The 21132-nt window shown below is 41.3% G+C and overlaps 1 protein-coding gene across 1 annotated transcript in view; it reads left to right on the forward strand.

The window, feature by feature from the left end:
- The window catches only part of tcf12 (transcription factor 12), a 90941-nt gene that overhangs the window by 64008 nt on the left and 5801 nt on the right, over positions 1-21132 (forward strand). Inside the window, exons 9-15 of the mRNA XM_085374212.1 lie at positions 7145-7244; positions 8501-8640; positions 9158-9299; positions 9491-9561; positions 12096-12240; positions 16541-16614; positions 18759-18950. Coding sequence (XP_085230338.1) covers positions 7145-7244; positions 8501-8640; positions 9158-9299; positions 9491-9561; positions 12096-12240; positions 16541-16614; positions 18759-18950 — 864 coding nt within the window. The remainder of the gene's footprint in view (positions 1-7144; positions 7245-8500; positions 8641-9157; positions 9300-9490; positions 9562-12095; positions 12241-16540; positions 16615-18758; positions 18951-21132) is intronic.

Raw genomic sequence — 21132 nt, forward strand, 5'->3', positions numbered from 1 at the left:
CCACTCATCTTATTGTTCATACACGTTCGTGTTTAATCTGTCCCCTTCATCCACTTACACTCTGATGCCTTTAACAGTATCAACTAAAGCCTGCAGCTGGCTTTGAAGCATCAATTTCCTAAACAGGTTCAGTAACTCACTTCTTTGCTCTGACTTTTTATACTTTCCTCATATGCAATTCATTGATGCAGCATAATGTATATTGTTAGTTTTATCTTCATATTTTAATGAGATTTCTCCTGCAGTACAGTGTGCTTGTATTGCCGAGAAATTTAATTTTTATAACTGGACTCAATTATACAAGCTCACTGCTCTGTAGCGTACGCAGAGGTTATAGTTAAATATAAACATGCAAGCTGTCATACAGTAACTGAGACTTTACAGAGATCATTATTTAATTATTTAATCCTTTTTTAGACATCAAGTGTGCAGTGAATAGGTTTTTGCATTTTCTTTTATAGTTTGTGATAAAATGAACAAAAATACTTTAATAGACTTTAATATGTAAAGAAAACGAATCTCTTGAGCACTATGTAAGCAAAAAAAAATTTTAGTAAGTAAGTTTAAATTCATTTATTTAAAAAAAAACTTAAAATACATATAAATAGGGCTAATGAGCCTGTTTTGGGTAATCCCCCATCTGCTGTTTGTTTGGATCCAGGTCAGCTAACTTTAGAAATTAGCATCACGCTGCCAGAGTCTATAAAAATATTAACCATCACTATCATTGCCAGTGTTACTACTGTCTGGGTAATGCGGGTTTAATGGTCCATGATAATAAAAAATGGTCTTTTGATTTAATGCACAGAAACACTGAATTTTGAGTCTCCATTCATGATAAAGCCAGGAGTTTGGGAGGGAGAAGGTTTGAATCCCCTCATGCGCCCCGCACTCAGCCCTCCCTAATTAGAACCAGAGCTTCTTACAGGAAGCAATCTTCCTGCCCGATGACATCACCGCTAAATCCATGCGTGAGTTGGGGGGTGACCTCAGCCTGTGGATTTGCTCGGGGTTTTTCAACACCCAAACAAATCCCAAGAAAAGCACCTTGTGATGACTTGAGTGTCTTTAGAGAGGATCGCGTGAACAGGTGGGCGGAGCTGAACCTTCACCTCCCAGCTCAACAGTGACGATTTCCAGCAATATCAAGCCTGTGAACTGTGAGTCACGGTCATTCATACGTTATAAATTAATGAACTCTTTTAGGCATTTTCTCTCCTTCAGAGTCAGTAGTGAGAGAAATTAGTTTGATGTATCCTGAATCAGCCAGAACTGGTGTGTGTGTCTGTGCCCATTTGTCCCTGCTTTCATGTGTTTTCCTCGCAACACTGCGATGTGTGTCTGGACTTGTTTTAAGATCTCTTCAAACACTTCTATCATGACCATTTTCCTTAAAGCATCAACTTGAAACAGTGCCAGATTTAAAGGGGTAACAACATGCAAAGCCAGTGTTTTGGATGAGTTTAAAAGGACCTCTGAGAAGAAAGGGGGATAAATAATAACAGTACTAAAAGCAAAAGCATAATAAAGGCCTAGTTTTCTTAAGGAAGTGGAAGCTTTCATCTTTCTATAACAGTAATGTTCTCAATGAGTCTACAGGCCTGTGTTTAGTCGAGCAAGCTTCGAGTGGCACACATGAAAGGCTCCAGTCAGGCTGTCCAGACCGGTCTCTTGCTAGAATATGGTATCTATTCTCGCCTCCTCCCCTCCTTTCTTCTTCTTCTTCTTCTTTCCTTTACCCCCCCACCCCCCACCCCTCCTTCTCCTCCCCCGTGATAAAGGTAATGGGGAGCTGTGTGGCTTGCAGTGACAGTAAACCATGGTAAAATGGCTGTCAATGTTTTGCTCCCACCCACCCACCCACCCCTTTAGTTCTCCCCCGTCTGAGGCCCCCAGGGTTTAGGAAATGGAGCATTATTTTCCTGTTTCGACGTCACAAGCCAACCCCTCTGCAGCTGTTGCATGCTTTACAACTCTGTGTTTACAGGGGCTCCAGCTAAAGGTCCCCCTGCGCTAACACCCAAACTCTCACATTTCATAAATCAGCCGTTGTATTGCTGGCTGGATTTTGGATTCATGGATTTAAAAAAAAAATTCTTGCAATGTTGAGCCGTCACTCTCTCCACTCTAATGACTCCTTGTTGGTGTGCAAACCATGTGTGGGAACAGGTAAAATGAGCTTCCAGATGGCTTTGCTCTTCCAAAAGCCATAATTCACCTCACTGCCTGTAGACTCATTTAATCATCACAAAAACAAAAAGATTAGACGCCCGGGATTAAAACGTGTGGAAGAGAACAGGCTCGCCGCACTTATTTAAAGCCCTCATTTGATCGCCTTTGAATTACACACAATAAAACCCTGCTTAGAACAAAATTATTTTAGTTCCAGTTTGTCGGGGTTCCCCTGCAGAAAATCTGCATTTTTCTATGCCTGGAATTAAAACATTTTTTTTCTCCTCTCTTTCTAAATCCGCTCACACATTTGTTTTCCGTCCCACCCACTTCCCTTTATCTTTTCTATACCCACCTCCCCATCGACTCCCTTCCCCCCTCCTCGTCCTCTTCGCCTCAGCACTTAGAGGCTTAAGGGAGGGATGTACCACACGAGCCACTCCCTTCTTACAGCCACCCCTTCCCACAGTGTGGAATGGTACAATCCTGCTTTGCATAAGTTTCCTCTGAGTGGGTCTGTGTGTGTGTGTGAAGGCCAGTACTGAAAGAATTATTAGTCCCTTTTGAACGGTTTGGATGTATGTCTAGAGAGAAAGCTAGCGTGCCGCTGTACTATACCTTTATCACTTAAATTGTTAAAGCTATAATGTATTGCGCCTACCCTGTCCCTGGAATGGGCAGTAACTCTTTAATGTATTACTACAACGGAAAATCGGTGAGTAGTCTCTCTGGGAATGTGTGTGTGTCTGAGACAGAAGGGAGCTGTATAAAGTGTGGTTGCCTGTGTGTGTATGTATACGAGTGTATCCCTTTGACTGTCAGTCTGATTTTATGTGAAGTTTTTGCACTTATTGGTTTGAACTTTTAAAGCACTTTGTTCGCCTCCTTGCATGCAAGTGCAAGCGTCCGATGCTCCTCTGCCTCATTTTCCACTGCATCAGTTAAAGCTGTCACACAGTGCAATTAAAACAAGTGACTCAAACCTGCTTTGTACCACGTACAAGTAAATATTCCAGGTTAGACATATTTTAAAAAAGGAGGTTTTGCCCTTTTTTTTCCAAAGCATTTTCCTCTCATGCAGAGAATGAAGCAGAGCAGCAGAACGTTTTTTGCAGTCTTGAATTATTTTTACTGGCTGCTCGCTTCAACTCCGAGACTGGGTTGAAATAATAGCAAGTGGGAGTCTGGGAATGATTAAGGGAAAGAGGCTGCCTGTTGAGGTTAGACTTTCCTGTTTGCAGATTGAGCTCCAAGCACCAGTGTTGCTGTTATTCCATCTGTTTTTAATCACTTTAGCATTCTTGACGCCACAGGGAGCCTAATGTGATTTCTGAACTTTTCTGTAATGACTTCTTTGATTTTTGTTACTCTAAAAAGCTTTTCTCTGTGACTGCTTTTGTGTCAATACATACGTTAATTAAAGTGTGCTGCCCTCAGAACTTTGGAGTTTCCATAGTTTTTGTGTGTGTGTGTGTGTGTGTGTGTGTGTGTGTGTGTGTGTGTGGACTTGTAGGTGTAAAGACGAGCTATGCTTGAGGTGTTTTACTGTAAAAATCTAGTGGACTGATGAGTCTGTTCAAGGGCAGTCTAACAACGGGTGAAGTAGCTCTGCAGTGCATTTCAGTAATCCTTAAGTAATGATCCTGTCATAAGCAAATTACGCCGACAGATTTCCACCTGTCACTGCACGTGTTGTTTTTGCTGTTAGATAAAAAGGGCATTTGAAAGAGAAATGAAGAGGTTAGCTTTTTTATGGCATTGTATTTAAAAGGTCATGTTACTCATGCTTGTGTTTCAGCTTTCCTCATAACCCATTACGGCATTTCCCTTTTTGTTCTCGCTGCACAAAAGATGACTTTGATCTTTTTCATATTAAGTATTAACAGGCTTGTGTTACATTTGGTGATGGGGAGAAAATTGATAGCATGTGGACAGAATGGGCAAACTTTTATGATCAAAAGCACTTGTTAAATAACCACCAACAACTTTTTTTTCTTTCTTTTTTTTCCTGTTTTGCTTGCAAGGAAAAAGAAGGATGGTGCTCATTCTTTGCACCAACTTCATCCACATTAATTTGTTATAATGCAGAGTTGCATAGCAGGCTCACCATCTGGAGCACTGGGAGAATTCACAGTGGGCCATTGGCTTGTGAGTTGGTGGCACGGTACCAATACAGATGGAGCAGCTCACTGAGCTTTCTTCCGTTGCCTATTAGTGGAAAAGAAAAAATTGAAGTGAAAGCCCTGCAGCGATTTTTTTTTAGACCCCTTTTTGTTGTTGTTGTTGTTGCTGTTCTGGTGGTGGTTGTTGTTTTGCTTCACAGAAAGCTGTCCTTCACAAGTGGAAGGACATAAAATTAGACCAGAAAATAGCAAAAACGCTAATGTCACAACATGTTTTCTTTAAAGTGCCACATGCCTGTTGTTGTTGTTGTTTTTGTGGTGCAACAGGTTGGATCCTGCTTTCTAGAAGCCTACATGGCGCATGTGTTTTCTGCACTGCAGTATGCATGCTTGACTAAATATCCAGGACAAAGTCAGAGTATTTGCATAAATTGTACGGCATACTGTGATTAGTCAGCAAAGTTGTGTTGATGCCAAAACCAAATTTTTGTGACATTACTGACTGGAAGGTATTTTTGTGCTTCTTGACGTTACATTTGGATGTAAGATTTAGCTGTTTAGCAGTTTATATGTTTTTATTAGATATGATATAATAGAATAAACATTATTATTCTCTTCAGATCTATCCATCTCCTTCAGTTGCTTTCTTTGCTTTCTTCTAGTCAAGAATTCAATTCTTTGAGGGCATTTAATGTTTATATTTCACTTAAATGTGAATTCACTGAAATTTTTATTTCTTCACATGCTCATGTAAGCGTTTGGCTTCCACTGCTAACTCTTACAACATCAAAACGTCGTGCCACTAAAAGTTGGTCTTTGTGTTGGCTCAGTGTCACGGTTTTATGCATAAAAATACTGAAGCTTTTATTTTCCAAAAAACATTGGCAGATATCGCACACAAATGTCGAACAACGCCCCTCTAAGAGAGGAGACTGAGCTCAGCTTTAGTTTGAAGAGTCATCGATTCTTTCTAAGCCCTGTAAGTGTTTAAGATTTGGACTTGAAACAAAATGCCCCAGAGAGTTGGTTCGATTCCAAGTAAAGACATACCATATAAAACAGGACAAGCCATTAAGAGTGTGTTTGAACTCTTCTCTTTGAGGTTTTTGGCAATTAGACAGACTGATTCTTTCCTTACTTTTATTTATTTTTACATTTCCCTTCCCTTCCTGTTATTCTGTGATGTCCTTTGTGGTCGTCGACAGATTTTCTTTCAGCCTTTGATATTTTGATCGGTAAGGCGTGAACTTCAAACACAGGTACCGCAAGGCTGGGAGGCACATGGGAAGGTGTGGAGGATATATTCACCAAAATCAAGCTTCATAGATTATCATTAACTAAAAGTCATTGTTTTCTTTCATAATTTATGATTCATATTCAAATAATTAGTTGTAAATAAAAAAAGGTGCCACTGTAAGATTTGTCTTTTGTGTTGATTTTATTTAAGAAATAACGGCTGGTGCTCAAATAGCCAGTATAGGCGTGTGCTGGTGTGCTGATCCGTGTGAGTGACGGCTTTTAATTAATGGCCTTGTAAAAGGAAACCCAGGCGGGCCCTCTCCTCCATAGGCCTGGCGGAATGAGGCACCCGGTGTTTGGGATGGTTTATTAATGCTTTGACTGGTTAGCCCAGGGTAAAAAGGACAATTAGCATTATCCGCTGCCATATGCTGCCCATTGAGCGTCTGACAGAGGCGAAAGACAAAGCCCGGGTTCCCGTGTGAGACTAACCTGAGATCTCTCTGGAACTTACTATCAACCCTGGTCACATGTGTAAGCCAGAAGACCCATGAGGGTTGCACCCCTCCCAGAGCACTTTAATTACACACCCAGACAACAGCGTGCGGGAGACCTGCTCACTCAGCAGAGTCTCGCTTAAGCTGCATTTTGATGTGATGTTCACGTGTATGTGCGAGCGTTTCAGCGCGAACACTTTGTTTGCCGTGCATATTTTCCATCAGCACCCCGTCATAAAAGAACTTAAGTAAGTAAACAACCTTTGTGGTCGTCATCACGTCCACGTGCATTAGGAACCAATTTGGAGGAGTGAGCTGTCAACATCTGAGTGTGAAATGAGGCCATTAAACGGCAGGTTTATCTTGCTGAGTGGGGACACAAGCTGGAAATGTGCAGGTGGAATCGAGCTGGCAGGTCTGGCTCTGATTAGTGTTACACGACAGTGGGGTCATCCAGTCCTGTCTGTGGGAGGGAGAATTTGTCCAAAACTTTTTCTCCCTGTTTCCCTCCTTTATGCTCTGCCTCGCTCCCTCGACCTCCATCTGGAGTGGATGAAGTCAGAGACCACATCACTGGTGTTTGGACTCCAGTCTTTTTGATCTCACCGCCCAGATTGGCACACACTCACAGCTGTACAACAGCGTGCTCATTGTGTCTCCTTTCCCCCGCTAGCTTGCAGGTAGAAGTATAAAGAAAGCAAAGCAGGCTCTTTTTGTAGCGCTTATTTGATTTCTGCCTCTCTGGGAATGCTGCAATTTGCCAGGCATTTAGTCTATGCATGTAAGTGGGTGTCATTATACTTCCATTAGAGGTTGAGTTGATCTGAAATGCAAATACTTCTGATAATCCACTCCCCCCGTCATGAGCTTGATTGCTTGCTAGTCATTAGAATGTGTGTATTTATAGTTGTAGGGCTGTTTCTGCAGTGGATGTGTGCGTGTGAGATCACATACTTGTATAGACCCTAATATGATTGTGCTTTGCATTTTTAGGAAGCGTGTTTACTTCACAGAAACTGATATAAGAGAGCTGAATGAGTTTGAACACCCTCATACCGTGTGACAGTCTTGGTGTTTCGGTTTCTTCTAATGACGATCATGTTCTCCTGGCAGGTGTACGCACCATCTCCAAACTCAGAAGACTTCAACAGAGATTCACCTTCGTACTCTTCTCCAAAACCCTCCAGCAATATGTTTGCAAGCACTTTCTTCGGTAGGTTCAAAGCAAAGTCTCCATGTTTTGGATAGAATTACCATCTACTGCTTATTTTTTTAATACCCTTTTATTACACTGGTGTGTGTTGAGTTTGTGCACGATTAACCAGCAAGTATGAGAAGGATTAAACGCACTACTGTATATTCCATTCATGCTCATTTCTCATTATTTAGAAGGATAAGCAGGATAAGACCAAGTGAGCATTTCTGGGTTTTGGGGTTTTTTGCAATCCCAGCCATTGACCTCTGAGAAACACAGCTAATGTCAAGAAATCTAGCAGCCACCTCATCTCACCAACTCATAAACAAGGACAAACGTCATATTTAACAGCATAAACCAGATGAGTGCATTCTTTCGACTGTTTAAACTCCCATTAAGTCACAAAAACTTTGAGAACCTCTGGCCTAAATTAAAGTCAGTGTGGTATGTTTTCATCAAGTTATCACCTAGAACCTCAGTTTGTTCCATTAGTTTGCATTTTTATTTTTGTTTTCAGTTCATTTTAGTTTCCTGAGTGGGTTTGCTCTTTTCAGTTTTGTTTTTATTAGTTTCAGTAGTATTTTGAATTTATTGTTATTATAATGTGGGTGGCTTGTGTCAGAGATCAGATGTTCAATAGAAATTTAACACTTTATGTCATGCGTCACGAAAAAACCTGGTGTTTGTTAGGTTAACGCATTTGGCCAGACTGACAAAAAATAAAGTGAAAGAAAATTGCCTGATTTTGTTTATTTCAGTCAATTTTCTAAGCTCACAATGTATTTCAGATGACTGAAGTATTTTGTTTACACCTAGTTTTAGTTTTTTGTTTAGTTTTGTTAACAGTTATAACCTTGGCGGTTATCGTGAGCTCCAAAACCACTGAACCAAACATCTGTTTATATTTAATTTTGTAGTTTATATGTTGCCAGACAGATTGAGTTGTTAGATGTGTGCTCAGATTCTTTTCAGTGGGACTGACTCCCACACACACACACACGCACACGCACACACACACACACACACACACACACACACACACACACACACAAACACAAACGTCTTCTTGTTGCTCTTTAGCGTTTGTGTTATCTCAGCTGTGTTCAAGACAAGGATCGTGTTTCAGTCCCGAGAGGGAAAAAAACCTAAAAAGTGCTCTTTGGATGACCCCCAAGTTTTAAGGGTAAAGTTAGGGGGTTAGCCGTCTGTCTAACATGTTGTTTCCTTCAGTTCTAATCCATTGTGTGCTAAAGTGATATGTTTATTGGTTTTAGATGGTACCCACAGTTCGTCTGACCCGTGGAATTCGTCCAATGGCATCAGTCAGCCCAGCTACGGGGGAATACTCGCAGGATCTTCATCTCACATGCCACAGTCAGGAAACTACAGCAGCCTGCACTCACACAACCGTTTGGTAAGCTTCACAGCTCGGCCGGCAGCACTTAGGCTTTATGAATAAGTGATAGATGATTGCTAGTAAGTTTCTGTTTTGCCCTCACGTTTACATGAACGATCCAGTGTGTATTGTTGAACACGCAGGGCAAATAAATTCTGTTGAAGCCCTGGTTTTTGCTCTGCTCTCCCATAGCGCATCTTCCTCAGTTGGAGGGATCTGTGTGTGTCTTAAGTTGTTGTCTGGTTATTATCAGTGAAGACACCGCTGACCCTCTTTGTGTCAGCGTTTGATCTTTTTTCGTCCGCCTGCCTGCTTCACTTGGCAGGGCATCACAGGGAGGCTGCAGATGCTGCCTGCCCTCTCTTTATCTCTGTCCCTCCCCCGCTACACGAACTTTTACTGCGTGACAGCCTGGAAGACGTCAAAGGGCATTTTTAATTTCAAGAATAAATAAATAAGCTCTTTCTTTCTTTCTGTCTCACACAAACACATTTATGATTGAAAATAACACTTTTCTCTCTTCCCGATTTTCCAGAATTACCCCGCACACTCAGTCTCTCCAGACATCAATGCCAGTCTTCCTCCCATGTCCAGCTTCCACAGAAGCAACACCAGCACTTCACCATTCGTCACTGCGGCACACACCCCGTCCGTCACCTCGGCCGATGGGATCATGGGTACGTTCTTGTGTTAACAGTTCAGCTACCTGCTCAGGTTGGCTAATTACTGACACCGCAGTGTAATCATAGCTGAATGTTCATTCTGTGAAGGCACTGAGTCATGCAGGGGGACAGCTGCTTTGTGCACTGTAACCGCTCCACATTTGTCTGAGTTTGCGATTACAAAGCTTCGCTCTGTGTTTTTGTAGCTGCTGCAAATCGGGGGACTGCCACTGGAAGCTCGCAGACTGGAGACGCACTGGGCAAGGCTTTAGCCTCGGTGAGTTACGCTGTTATGTCTATGATGGAAAACGTTGCCTATCAATACTAAGTATTTTCCGAGTAGCGTCAGTGTTGCTTAAGGCATTTTGGTCAAGTTCAAAGAAGTTTTTGCATTTCTAGTCAAGTGTGAAACTCATGTCTGACTTCTTTAAGCCCTCGAGCTCAAATGGTTCTGATTTTTCTGCAAATCAAAGTAAAAATACCCCCCCCCCCCCCCCCCCCTTTTTATTTATTTAAAAAAATTTTTTTTTTAGTGTTTTGTCTCCAAAGATCCAAAGAAGGTGACCTCCGTAATCATGCAGGGAATTAAATGCTATACTGACCGCTGATTAAAACAGCCCAGAGGACAAGTTTATAGTTGTTTTTTTGTCTTTTGTTTTTTTGGCCTAAGCCTGGATAATTGTGGGCTTAAACTAAGAGTATTCAAGAAAGGCAACTGTACATTAAAAAATACTCCTAAAGCCAATGGATTACACTTCAGGGACATCCTGTAATGGTTCAGTCCTTTAGGTTGTTTATAGTGTTATGTGTCCGAAGTGGACTCACAGATAAACGTCACTATTTGAATTGCATGATGAAAATGATGACGTACATGTGCATTTATGTAAACGTTTTTGTGACACAACAGACACTTTTTATCCTAAACCCTTCCCTTGTTTCCTCAGCAACAATATTTGCTGTTTCCATTTACGCACTGGATGTATTTTTGCTTTGGATTTCAAACCTATGATCCTCGATATTTCAGCTAAATTTTCAAATGGTGTTTAACATGTTGCACAAACATGAAAGCAGCGTTTTAATTTTACACACAGCACGAGCTGTTCGTGTAAGAGGAATATTTCTTAGGAGTGTGAATCCAAAATATGAGAATTTGGGCATGGTAATAACAAATTAAGTCCTTTATATTTGCAGACTCAATTCTATTAGCATGACAAAGCTGGAGTGAAATGGACACGGTTGGACTAGGGTGGGGGTGGGTGCATGGATCAGGGGTGCACAGGGGAGTTTATAACTGCTGTGGCTCAACTCCATGGGCCCCCCTTTGTAGAGCTTTTGTTCTCGGCCCTTTTAAATTGGCCGTGCTTATTGGCCCAATGCCGCCTGCGGGAGCGTAACTGATGATGAGGCGGAGCTTCATTTATTCCAGTAAAATGAGCCATGTTTCACTTTGAATGCAGCGTTATTAGCCGGTGAGTGAAAAGAATAGAAAGTCATATATTGTCGGGTCAGAAGTCACGGTTGTAAACAGCTGTCGAGAAACTAAGAAAAATTTGGAGATTTGTCTTGAGTTTTATTGGTTTCCAACGCAGAGATAACCGCGCTATTAATCCTCCTTAGTTTTTCACTGAATTGCATGTCTGGGAGTGAAAATGCTGAGCAGAGAGAAGCTCTCTGCTCTCTGAGTGTCGCGGGGCATAAATACTCATTCTTCCCTTCAGACAACGGCCGATCCTCCTCCACATTCAGCGCCACACACTTCAGTGAAGCCTCTATCATGATACTCCAAGCTGATTGAAAAACTAAAGCCCTGAGATCAAGATTGAATAAGGAGATTATTAATAATGAGTGCATTCTATCATCCCCACAGAAGTTGAACGCTTTCCTTCAAGCTCAATTTGATCTTAACTTGGAGGAGAAATCTCTGTGGATCTGTTGTTTTTTCTCTGCTAATTAGTCAGGATCCACCGTAATACCCTGACTTCTCCGAGGCATGTTCCATTATGGCACAAATATCCTCTTATTAAAGAGGAAAAGGGAAAAAAATCAGGGACGTGTTTGTGCTTTAATCCAGCATTTGTTTAAACAAATGAAATCCCTGTGAAAGTTCTGAAGACATAATCTCCTCGTTCCCTTGTGATTGACACGTCATCCTAAAACTCAGTGACCTCAGCGTGACCTATCCGAGGATGGCACGACGAAAACTGCCAGTATTGCAGCAATGAAACCAAAGTAATTCAATTGTAACTATTTGTCCTCTTTAAATAGACTATGAGGTTTAAAAAGAAGCAAGAAAAAACAACATTTGAATATGACGGGGTTTTGATATATGGCTCAGAGTATAATCTCTGGCTACAGCCTGAATTGTGCCCCTTGAGATTTCCTGTTGTTGGCTTAACGGGGTTTCCAGGTTGGGCGTCTGCACACTGGAAAAACTGGACACCTATAAGCAGAGAGTCTGTATACGAGTGAAAATAAAGTGTGCTCCTTTAAAACAGCCTCGTTTCCTAAAAAGGTTAAAAAACAAATGAAATTTGAGAGTGCGTTTAAACGATTAATTTAATTGAAAATAGTGCAACGACCTCATTGAAACATTTGAAACAGAAAGTTGGTGGCTTTCGGACTTTGGCTAATTTTCCATTTGATGTTAGGAACTTGATTTGGAAAGCCGGAAAAGCATGTTTACTTTACTGTTTTTATAGAAGGGTGGTGTACATTGGTAAACACGCTCCTGCTTCAAATTCATCTTATTTTTATTTTTTATTTTTTTTATCTATCCTGTCTCTCCTGATGTCTTCCTCTCTGCCTCTGCAGATTTACTCACCTGACCACACTAGCAGTAGTTTTCCATCCAATCCGTCGACACCTGTGGGTTCTCCTTCACCTCTAACAGCCACAGCAGGTGCAGCCTCAGCAGGTACAGTGGTGACTGCTGCTGGCACCCCGTCTGGAAGGCCAGGTAGGTCACCAGCCTGTGGATTTTAATCTCATAAACACTGTCTGCACACATATACTAGATACCAGCAGAAACTGCTTCATAAAGGCTTTTTTCCCCAGGTAAAGTGCCGGTAACTCACTCAATGGCTATTTCTTTCCTAGAATAGCCAAGCTAATTATCAGGCTTTCATGAATATGTGCCCTATTTTAACTGTGGAAGTGCAATAACCCACACAAAAAGGCAGGTCTTTAGGCTGCCTCCAGCTGTGCTTTCTGATTCATGTAGTATAAAAAGGCTGGCTGAAACTGAAGTGGGAGGCAAATGAAAGAGTTTGATTAATAAACCGAGTCTTGTTCACTCAGTGTTGTCATCCCTCCTAAACAGCTGTGCTAACGACAGGTAGGCTTCTCCAGGAAAGTGTGTTATTGTGTGGACGCTGGAGTTATTGTCACAGCTAATTTTTCTGCTTTATCTCACATGATTAGCCAAAACATCATACAGTAACTGTGACCGTGTCTGCACCGTCATGCATCTTAGGAATAAAAGAGGAAGTAATGAATTTGAAGGTCTGTATTTTATGTAATAGTCACAGCTCTGCTTGTACTGGTCAGTGAATATAGGGCCCTGTGACTTCAATTAATTACTTTTACTCTGTGCTGCATTAGTCGGATTAATTAAAGCCTAAGTAGAGTGAATTGTGAAGAGTTTCCCTAAAACTTAATTTAATACCCCCTTTTAGCTTTAGAGCATCTCTAATCATTTGGTCGTCATTCTCCGTGCTTTATCTGAGTCGGGGCAGTTAATGCCATTTCTACATGAATCCATCCTAAAAGAAAGCTTAGTTTAGTCTGGGATAAGGGTGAACATCCACTGAATTGACAGCCACGATGAGTATTTAAAACTGAAGAAACGCGAGAATTAATTTTCAAGCGAAAATGTTCCAAGGAAGTTTAATCTCAAGCAAATAGAAGAGATGCCTCATGCCAGATTTATCTGCTGGCTGTGCTCTTTCTGCGGTCCACGAGCACAAAAGTGACACCATTTATACTGAAAGCATGAAATCTGTGTTACAAGTTTATTCTTCACCTGCATCTGCGTCAGGGGCTTTATTTTTGTGGCTGAGGCAGCCGCTCCGCATTGACTCCCGGTGACATCACAGAGAAGTTTTGGCTCTCAGCTTTTTAGGAGGCACTTTGCTCGAGCTCGGGAGTTTAAATGCAGCCAAGAAGTACCTTCAGAATTACGTGTAGTTTATTTTTTCTGCTGTCATTTCCTTTAAGTGATAGAAATTTATGGACAAACTGTGGAATGACTGCGGCTCTTGGGGCGGCGAAGGGTTTTAAGTTATTGAAAAGCTTTTCATATTTGCAGAACTGCATTTATGGCTTATAATAGCAGCTCATACTATTCATTCTACTTTTAGTAAAACAGTTTCAGGAGTAGATTTATTGTTATATAATCCTGCTTTCCCAGACACGTGTTTTTGTAGTTAGATTTTTTTTTTTTTGGGGGGGGGGGGGGGGGGGATGGGACGACCAGTTTCCCTCTGAATTGTAATTATTTTCTGCAACAAATTCAGAGAACAAAAGCAGGAAAGTAGTAAGGAAATCAGGGCGGCCCCATCAAGGGGATCCTGTTTGTAGTACACAGTACTTTTAAGTACCGGAAAAGAGATGTAGACGAAGAAAATGGTCCGTCAGATATGTTGACAGAGGCGGGAGACCAATGGAAAGAGAATGAGAGGGGGGGACAGTAAGGGAAAGCCCAGTGTGTTGTTTTAACGGGCAGTTGTGTCATGTGTGGTAATGGAGTGGCGACAGCTGTCTCTACGTATGCCCCCCTCTTCCTCAGCTGTTGCCCTGCCCCATGGACAGCTGTTCCCCCAGCACACACACGCATACACACACGCAGACCAGGCGGCAAAATGCCCCATTTATTCACCAGTGAGTGAAGGAAGGTGGCTGTGACTCAGCTGATCAGAGTGGCGGTGATGTGTCTGTTGACCTATTTCCAGTACAGCGCGCTGCACCTGAAAACTGCAACAATATGACAAGCTGAAAAAACAGTTCAGTGTTTTATTGAATGAAGAAAATCCATATTATATAGATATATATCTATATAATATATAAAGCACTGCTGCCAAATATGTCATGTGGAATTATGGGAAAAAGATATAGTTTTACTAATTATTCGTCCTTAATGTGCCTCCAGGCTTAGAAAAAGAACGATACTCTGAAAGTAGCCCAAAATTTGGCTAGTTGTTGATGTAAGTTTCCAAATCCATTCATCATTGGGACTGCACCAATATACAGCACATTACTCAAGGCTGGTTTGTTCAATTAGCCTTCTCTGGTGCACTTGGGGACCAGAGCTTCAGTCTAATTTTTCATAGCCGCCAGCCAGCAGAGGCTTATGTGAAGTTCCTGTCTCACTCACCTGGGAGAAAGCTGAGGCAGAACAGAGACTTTTTCATTTCCTCCTCCAAAGTCACTTTTAATAGTCTGTTAATTAAAGTCGGCTTTTCCAAGGCTGTGTGTGAGTGTGTGTGCAGAAACATGAAAACTCATAAGACCACAGAAGAGTTGTTAGACATTTCATTGGGATGATTTAATGTAAGTTCCCTGAGCGTGAAAGGTGTGATTTTTCTAGTGTTTGTCAAAAATATACATCAGCTGCATTTTTACCACTTTTAACCCCTTAAAGCCAAGTGTGTCATATCTACTGCAAGAGGTTTTGAGGCTTCTGCATCATCAGTGTGATTGTTTTTTTCCCCCCCTGAAAAATCTGAAAAAATACATTTTTAAGAAATAATTGCAAGACTGTCAAATGTAGCAAATATGATACATATTAAAACTCACACATGCAAATTAATATACATAAACACAATGTTCTAGAAGTTATTTCATGGTTTAGGCTTTAAAGGATTTAATAGCTAAGTTATTTGTGTACTTGTTCTGACAACATCGGTCTGATTTTGTAAAACTGAGAAATAAAAACGCTGCGTCACCCCGCTCAGCACGCTATAGCTTTGAAATGATGTAAATTAAGCTTTAAATTAAGAATAAAAAACCATCAGCGTTCCTCAGGCTCCTCTGCCTTTATCATGGGGTTTTCATTGCTGGTTATTTTAGCAAAATGAATTTCTAGAATCATGCGAAATGACTGATAGCAGAAACAAAGTCTCCTTGTGTGGATCACGCAGCAGTGCGCACCATTTACAAGGATGTGGGCTGGGTTTAGCATCCTAACACTATAATAGACACCAGAAGAGCTTGGAAAGACTACGGACACCCTATCCTACTCTGTAAATAACCTGGAAAGGTTCATTACTGTCAAAGTCCATTAAGGTTATTTGATTGCAGTATAATGCATTGCCTCTTGTTGCACATGGCTGGCACTACTTGGATAATTGCGACTCCAAAAAGGAAAGAAAGAAATGTTGTACTGTAGCTGGAAATGTGATGAGCAGATGTGGATTCCTCTTCTTTAATTTACACCAGATCAAATCAGCTTGATTTGCTTTCCTGTACTGGCCGGTAGATTAAATTTTTGGCTCAGATAAACATGCAAAAACTCACTGTGCCAAAGGTAAATTATAATCTCTCTCCCAGTGCAGAGTGTCTTAGATATCTCTGTATTTAGATCATATGATTAAAATGCACTGGTCTTTATTTAGAGCAGAATTAGATTTGACTTTATGGGACACATTAGTGGAATATTCAGGCTCATATATTTACAGATGTAAATTATATAAAGATGATTGACTTTAGTGCTACCACATCACCAGTCAAAGATGCTTTAAACTGACTAAAAGTTAAAGAAAAAGAAAGCCCATGTAATTATTTCTTTCACCAAAAGCCTGCATGAAGATCAGGTACTAAAACAGTCAGCAACGGTGCACTTTTGATTACTGGTTCCTGATGTTTTTGCACGTTTCTGGAATAAAATTAAAACATGCGTGAAAACTAGTCCTGAGCGTGATATTTTTCACTGCTCACATTGTTCTCATAGCCATGGTTATTAATGTGCAGATGCAGCGTTCATTTCAGGGTGGAAGTGGGTGTTAGTCAAACCCTGCGCTGGCTCATGTGTCAGGATGCAGTCCAGCCATCAGGAAGTGATGCAGTTAAGCTCTGAAAGATAAAAATACCTCTCATAGAACAACAAGAGACCAGAAAATCAGGATGTCAGTGTGTTATGACTGCATGTTATTGTGTTTGTCAGTGAATGATTTTTTTGTGTCGGCGTACCAGGATGAGGCTTTTGGCCAAAACTGAATCAGATAATTGTTAACACTGACCTTCACTTTGTCTCTCCTCAGGTACCAACCAGTGGCCCCGTGTTGGTGGGCAGACCCCCTCCTCCCCAAATTATGAGAACTCCCTTCACTCACTGGTAAGCTCTCTGCCCGCCTCCATCATTCAGTGAGAGGAGGATATGATGGATGCTCGCTTTAGATAAGCTGCCCATGAAGGACTGAGCTAGCATTACAGTGAGATTCCTGTCTGACAAATGTTTTGCTGAGGAAGGTGGGGGTAGAGGGATAACCAAACTGAACAATACCTGTCCCTTGGGGCATGCCATCTGTCCTCCACTCTGTGGGCCGGGTCTGGGATGACAGTTGGGGGATGGGTTTAGTTATGGGGGCTGGTGTGGGGGTGGCAGCTGTTTGCTGAACCTCTTCTCCAGAATTCCTTCGCTGCCGTACGACCAGAGCTGAAGATCGGATTTCATGCAGCCCTGCTACCTGATGCACATGTCATGTGTTTACATACTCTACTGGGAGTTTATTCAAGGGATAAACGGACTTAAATAAACTTACTATACAGATCCACAGACATATTTATATGATAAATAAAGACAGTATAATGTTAGGCAATAACCAAGCTGATCCAAGCAATGGGTGAACAAGTGAATTCATAAAACATATGGATCATAAGTGTTAACAAAATGCATTTATGTTTCATGTGTATGAAAGAAAGAAAATATTGACCGATATTGAATTTTCTTATCACCAGCAATTCAAATTGTATTGGTGTCGAAGTTTAACATGATTATATGTTTCTATGACCTCACAGAGAAGACCCGCAGAAGTAAAGGATGGAGCTTTTAGCCATGCTGTGATCTTAGAGGGACATAGATTCATCCTGACATCGTCTGCAAAGCTCCTTCATAATCCGTATTCACACGTAACAATGAAAAGACATCCAGGTTTAATATAAAGGATCCTATATCTACCTGGTAGAGATGTTCCTTAAGAATGTCTTGAACCCATACCCGGTTGTTTCTGAATCATTTAGGCTTCTAAGACGTAAAAAAACATCAATTGCAGTTTTTTATTGAATGATGAATGAAAAATGCAGCTGGCAGCCACTGAAGGAAATTCTCATTTATTCTCAGCAACGTTCAAGAGTGTGCTGAAATAAAATCGTAGATCACGGTCCTCTGGTAGTTACGACAGAACTACTTGGAACATTGGAAAGTCCCAGAGAGCTCTTGGAAATGGTGATGAAGCTCTTTGAGGATTAGATTACAGTCAAAATGACTAATTTTGTTACTGGACTGGGCTGTGAACAGTAGTTATATTCGTTTAAGACGAATTTTTTTTAAAAACGGCAGACTTTGGTAATCAACAAAACACGCACAGCTGGATGAAATGAACATAAGAAGGCAAAGCAATAAGGCACAAAAGACAACAACATTATTTATCCCAGCACATAAAGTCAGTGTAAAGTTTTAAACTTGTGGCGATGCAGAAAATGTGACAAGTGCTGTAGTAGGGGTCTGTAAATACGCAAACAGCGAACCATTTTTATCTTTACAAAGTGAGTCGTCAGCAGCTGTGTGCTTCTTTCTAAATCCTGCCTCTTTCTCTCTATGTGCTATCACAAAACCAAAAAAAGTCTTTACCCACAGCGTGTTTGTAGTATTTATAGATTCTGATCTTTTTTTCTTAATTCTCTCTTATTCTTATTTGACTTTGCCAGAAAAACAGAGTTCATCAGCAGTTACATGAGCATCTCCAGGATGCCATGTCTTTCTTAAAGGATGTCTGCGAGGTACTCTTCAGATAGACTCTTTTTTTTTTTTACCCATTGTGTGTTCCATACATCGTTTTGTTTTCTTGCACAAGTTCGACTACATTCTTCACAGTGAAATGCACTTTCATTTATTACTACTTCTGTCGCCTTATTCTCATGTTATGTTGTTGTCGTTTTTTTTGTTTTAGTTTTTTTCTGCAGCCATGCCAGCTTGTAGTAATCAGCTTAGGTTCAGATGACAATGAAATTAAGTGGCTGCAGTGCCTCTGTTCATTTGAAAAACAAATGAGAACATATCCTGACTTCTACAACTCAAGCTGAAATGGCTCATTTGATCTTGCATTTGAATTGCCTTCTTTATCTTGTTTTTTTTCTCACCATACAATCAGCATTTTCAATTTTTGTCCTAATTTGCTTATACTAAGCTGCTCTGTCCTTCTTTTCCTCCCTTCTTTCTCTCCCTAACCCTTCATTTCTCAATCCCTTTGGTCCTCCCAGTCTCGAATGGAGGATCGCCTGGACAGATTGGATGATGCAATCCTTGTTCTGAGGAACCACGCAGTGGGCTCCACCGCCAGTCTGCCCAGCGACATACACAGTCTGCTGGGACAGGCACAAAATGGGCCAATAACAGCCATTGGACCAAATTTTCCTGCCTCTGCATTGGTTCCAAGTCGGACTGCAGCGATGGTACGATAACTTCATATAAGTATTTATTTATTACTATACGGTATTTTTCAAACTACACCACATAAAACACCTTGGCCACCTGGTCAAAAAAAGGAGAGCTTTGAGACATTTTCCGCAGACGAACAGTTGAATTTATACCGGCATATTTTCCATAAGTGTAATAGCTGGCCGTAGGATCACCCTCCTCTTGAGAGCGGCTGTATACACAAGTTTGAGAGAGAAATGAAGAAAACAGGCACAAAGAAGTAAAGTTGGCGTAGGACGTGTTTGTACGTTGCAATCCTTCTAGAGTTAAACTCGAAGCCCCTTGAGAACTGGGGAAATGCCGGTCTCGGTGTAAATCATGACGTGTTCGCCCATCCTCCTTCTGAGGTTTTTGATTGTACAGAGCCAGGAGATTTGAACACATCTGCAGTGGAAATTAAAATGGGATGACTCGTCCAACTGTTATCTGGAGGTGTTTGGAAAAAGTTTGACACAAACACAAACTTAAAAAGAAAAAGATCAAATTAATTTGAACGTGGGAAGAAGTTTAGATTACTTTTTTCTCTGAGATAAATGATGGAAGGAAAAGTTAGACAGTGATGAGATTTTGTATCTAATAAGCCAGTGATTAGCTGTAAATGTGGTGTTGCCTTTAAATTCAGACCTAAAATTAATATTCTTGTTTAGATTACTGTTATACAGAAAGGCCAAAAGGCTCCTTTTGTGTGTAAATTGATTATTAATTAATTAGTTTAAAAAATTTTCTATAAAACAAGCACGTATTGTGAGTAAAGTGTTTTGGTAAGGTTGTACTTTGATGCAGCATGAAGAAAGAATGAAAAGATGCATTTCTGAGTGCAGACCGACATTTTAGTGCTCAGTCTGCACTTTTTGTTTTCGTGTCTTGATCATTGCAGTGGAGCTGTCGTGCAGAAATTCATTTATTTTCAAAGCAGTTTCGTTTTTTTCTTTGTTTTAAGGTGGTATTTTTCCTGTCGATGGTTGTTTTCACTCGTACGCGGAGGCTACTGGGTAGCTCGCTTTGTCCCTTAACAAGAATTTTACTGTGGTTGTCAGAAGAGCTCAGTTTGATGTATTTGTTACAGAGAGCTGGGTTGTGGCAGTGATGTTGACCGACTGCGACTGTGAGATAGAACATACTGTGTCTGCACTAACACAGCACTTCCTGTGTGGGAAGAGGTCCCTTCAGACAGGGCTCAACAGCCTCGACACGGCACAGCCACAGGCTTTTTACTCTGGCTGTCACCCCGCCCTCTACCCCCTTCCACCCCTTTTCATCACTTCTTTTTAACAACCCAGGAAATCTGAATCGTTGGAAACGTGTGTCTGAACCCGCAGCCTCCACCCAAATAGAGGTCCTCAGCTGTATGGTAATCAGGCCCAGCCATGAAAATGGCAGCGTTCTTTTCTTGCCAGAGCCCCAGCCTCACTCCTCCTCCTCCAGACAAAGAGTTGTTTGGACACCTGTTGAGAGCACAGCAAAGATTAGCGTAGCGCTGGGGAAGGGGAGGATCTCGGAGCGGTGGGGTTAACAGAGGCCAACAGTGACTGGGGATCACATTCCAGAGGAAAAGAGGGAGATGCTCTCCACCCTTAGTGATGATTTCTCCGCCTTTCCTCAGTCCTTGAAAAAGGAAATCAAATGGCTCTAGAGCATGTGGTAAAGGAGGGGCTTTGTGGCACAACGTGGTGGGAGTTGACCATTTCTATGTTATGCATGTGAACAAAATAACAAGGAGATAGTCAGACATTGGAGTGGGTTTAGCTTGACTTCTTTTGAAACTGAACACAGAAGGATTATTCTTCTCGTAGACATGAGGAACAGACGGGTCCTCAGTTGTGGTTACAGAGCGGGGAGTCTGAGAATGTCGCTGCAGCGAGCAGTAACACAAAATGCAACAGTGACAGAGACAAATGAGGAGGCTATATATGGACCTTTAAGTATGGCTAAATATTGTGGCACAGGTGGGTTTTTTTTTTTTGTGTTTATTTTCTATTTCCTACCCTTGATTATGCATTATAACGCTGCTGTGGAGCAAATCTCCAAAGTACCCACAGGTGTTGGTAATGACTGACTTGAATGGTGATTAAACCCAGAACTTGTCCCATGCTGTGACTACAGGTTTTAATAAACACTGCTACAGACAGCATCTAATCTAATGTATATATACATATA

The sequence above is a fragment of the Diplotaxodon limnothrissa genome, linkage group LG1 (assembly GCF_057381915.1).
Source record: "Diplotaxodon limnothrissa isolate DT_005_m linkage group LG1, D_limnothrissa_male_GT1.1, whole genome shotgun sequence".
Classification (NCBI taxonomy): Eukaryota; Metazoa; Chordata; class Actinopteri; order Cichliformes; family Cichlidae; genus Diplotaxodon; species Diplotaxodon limnothrissa.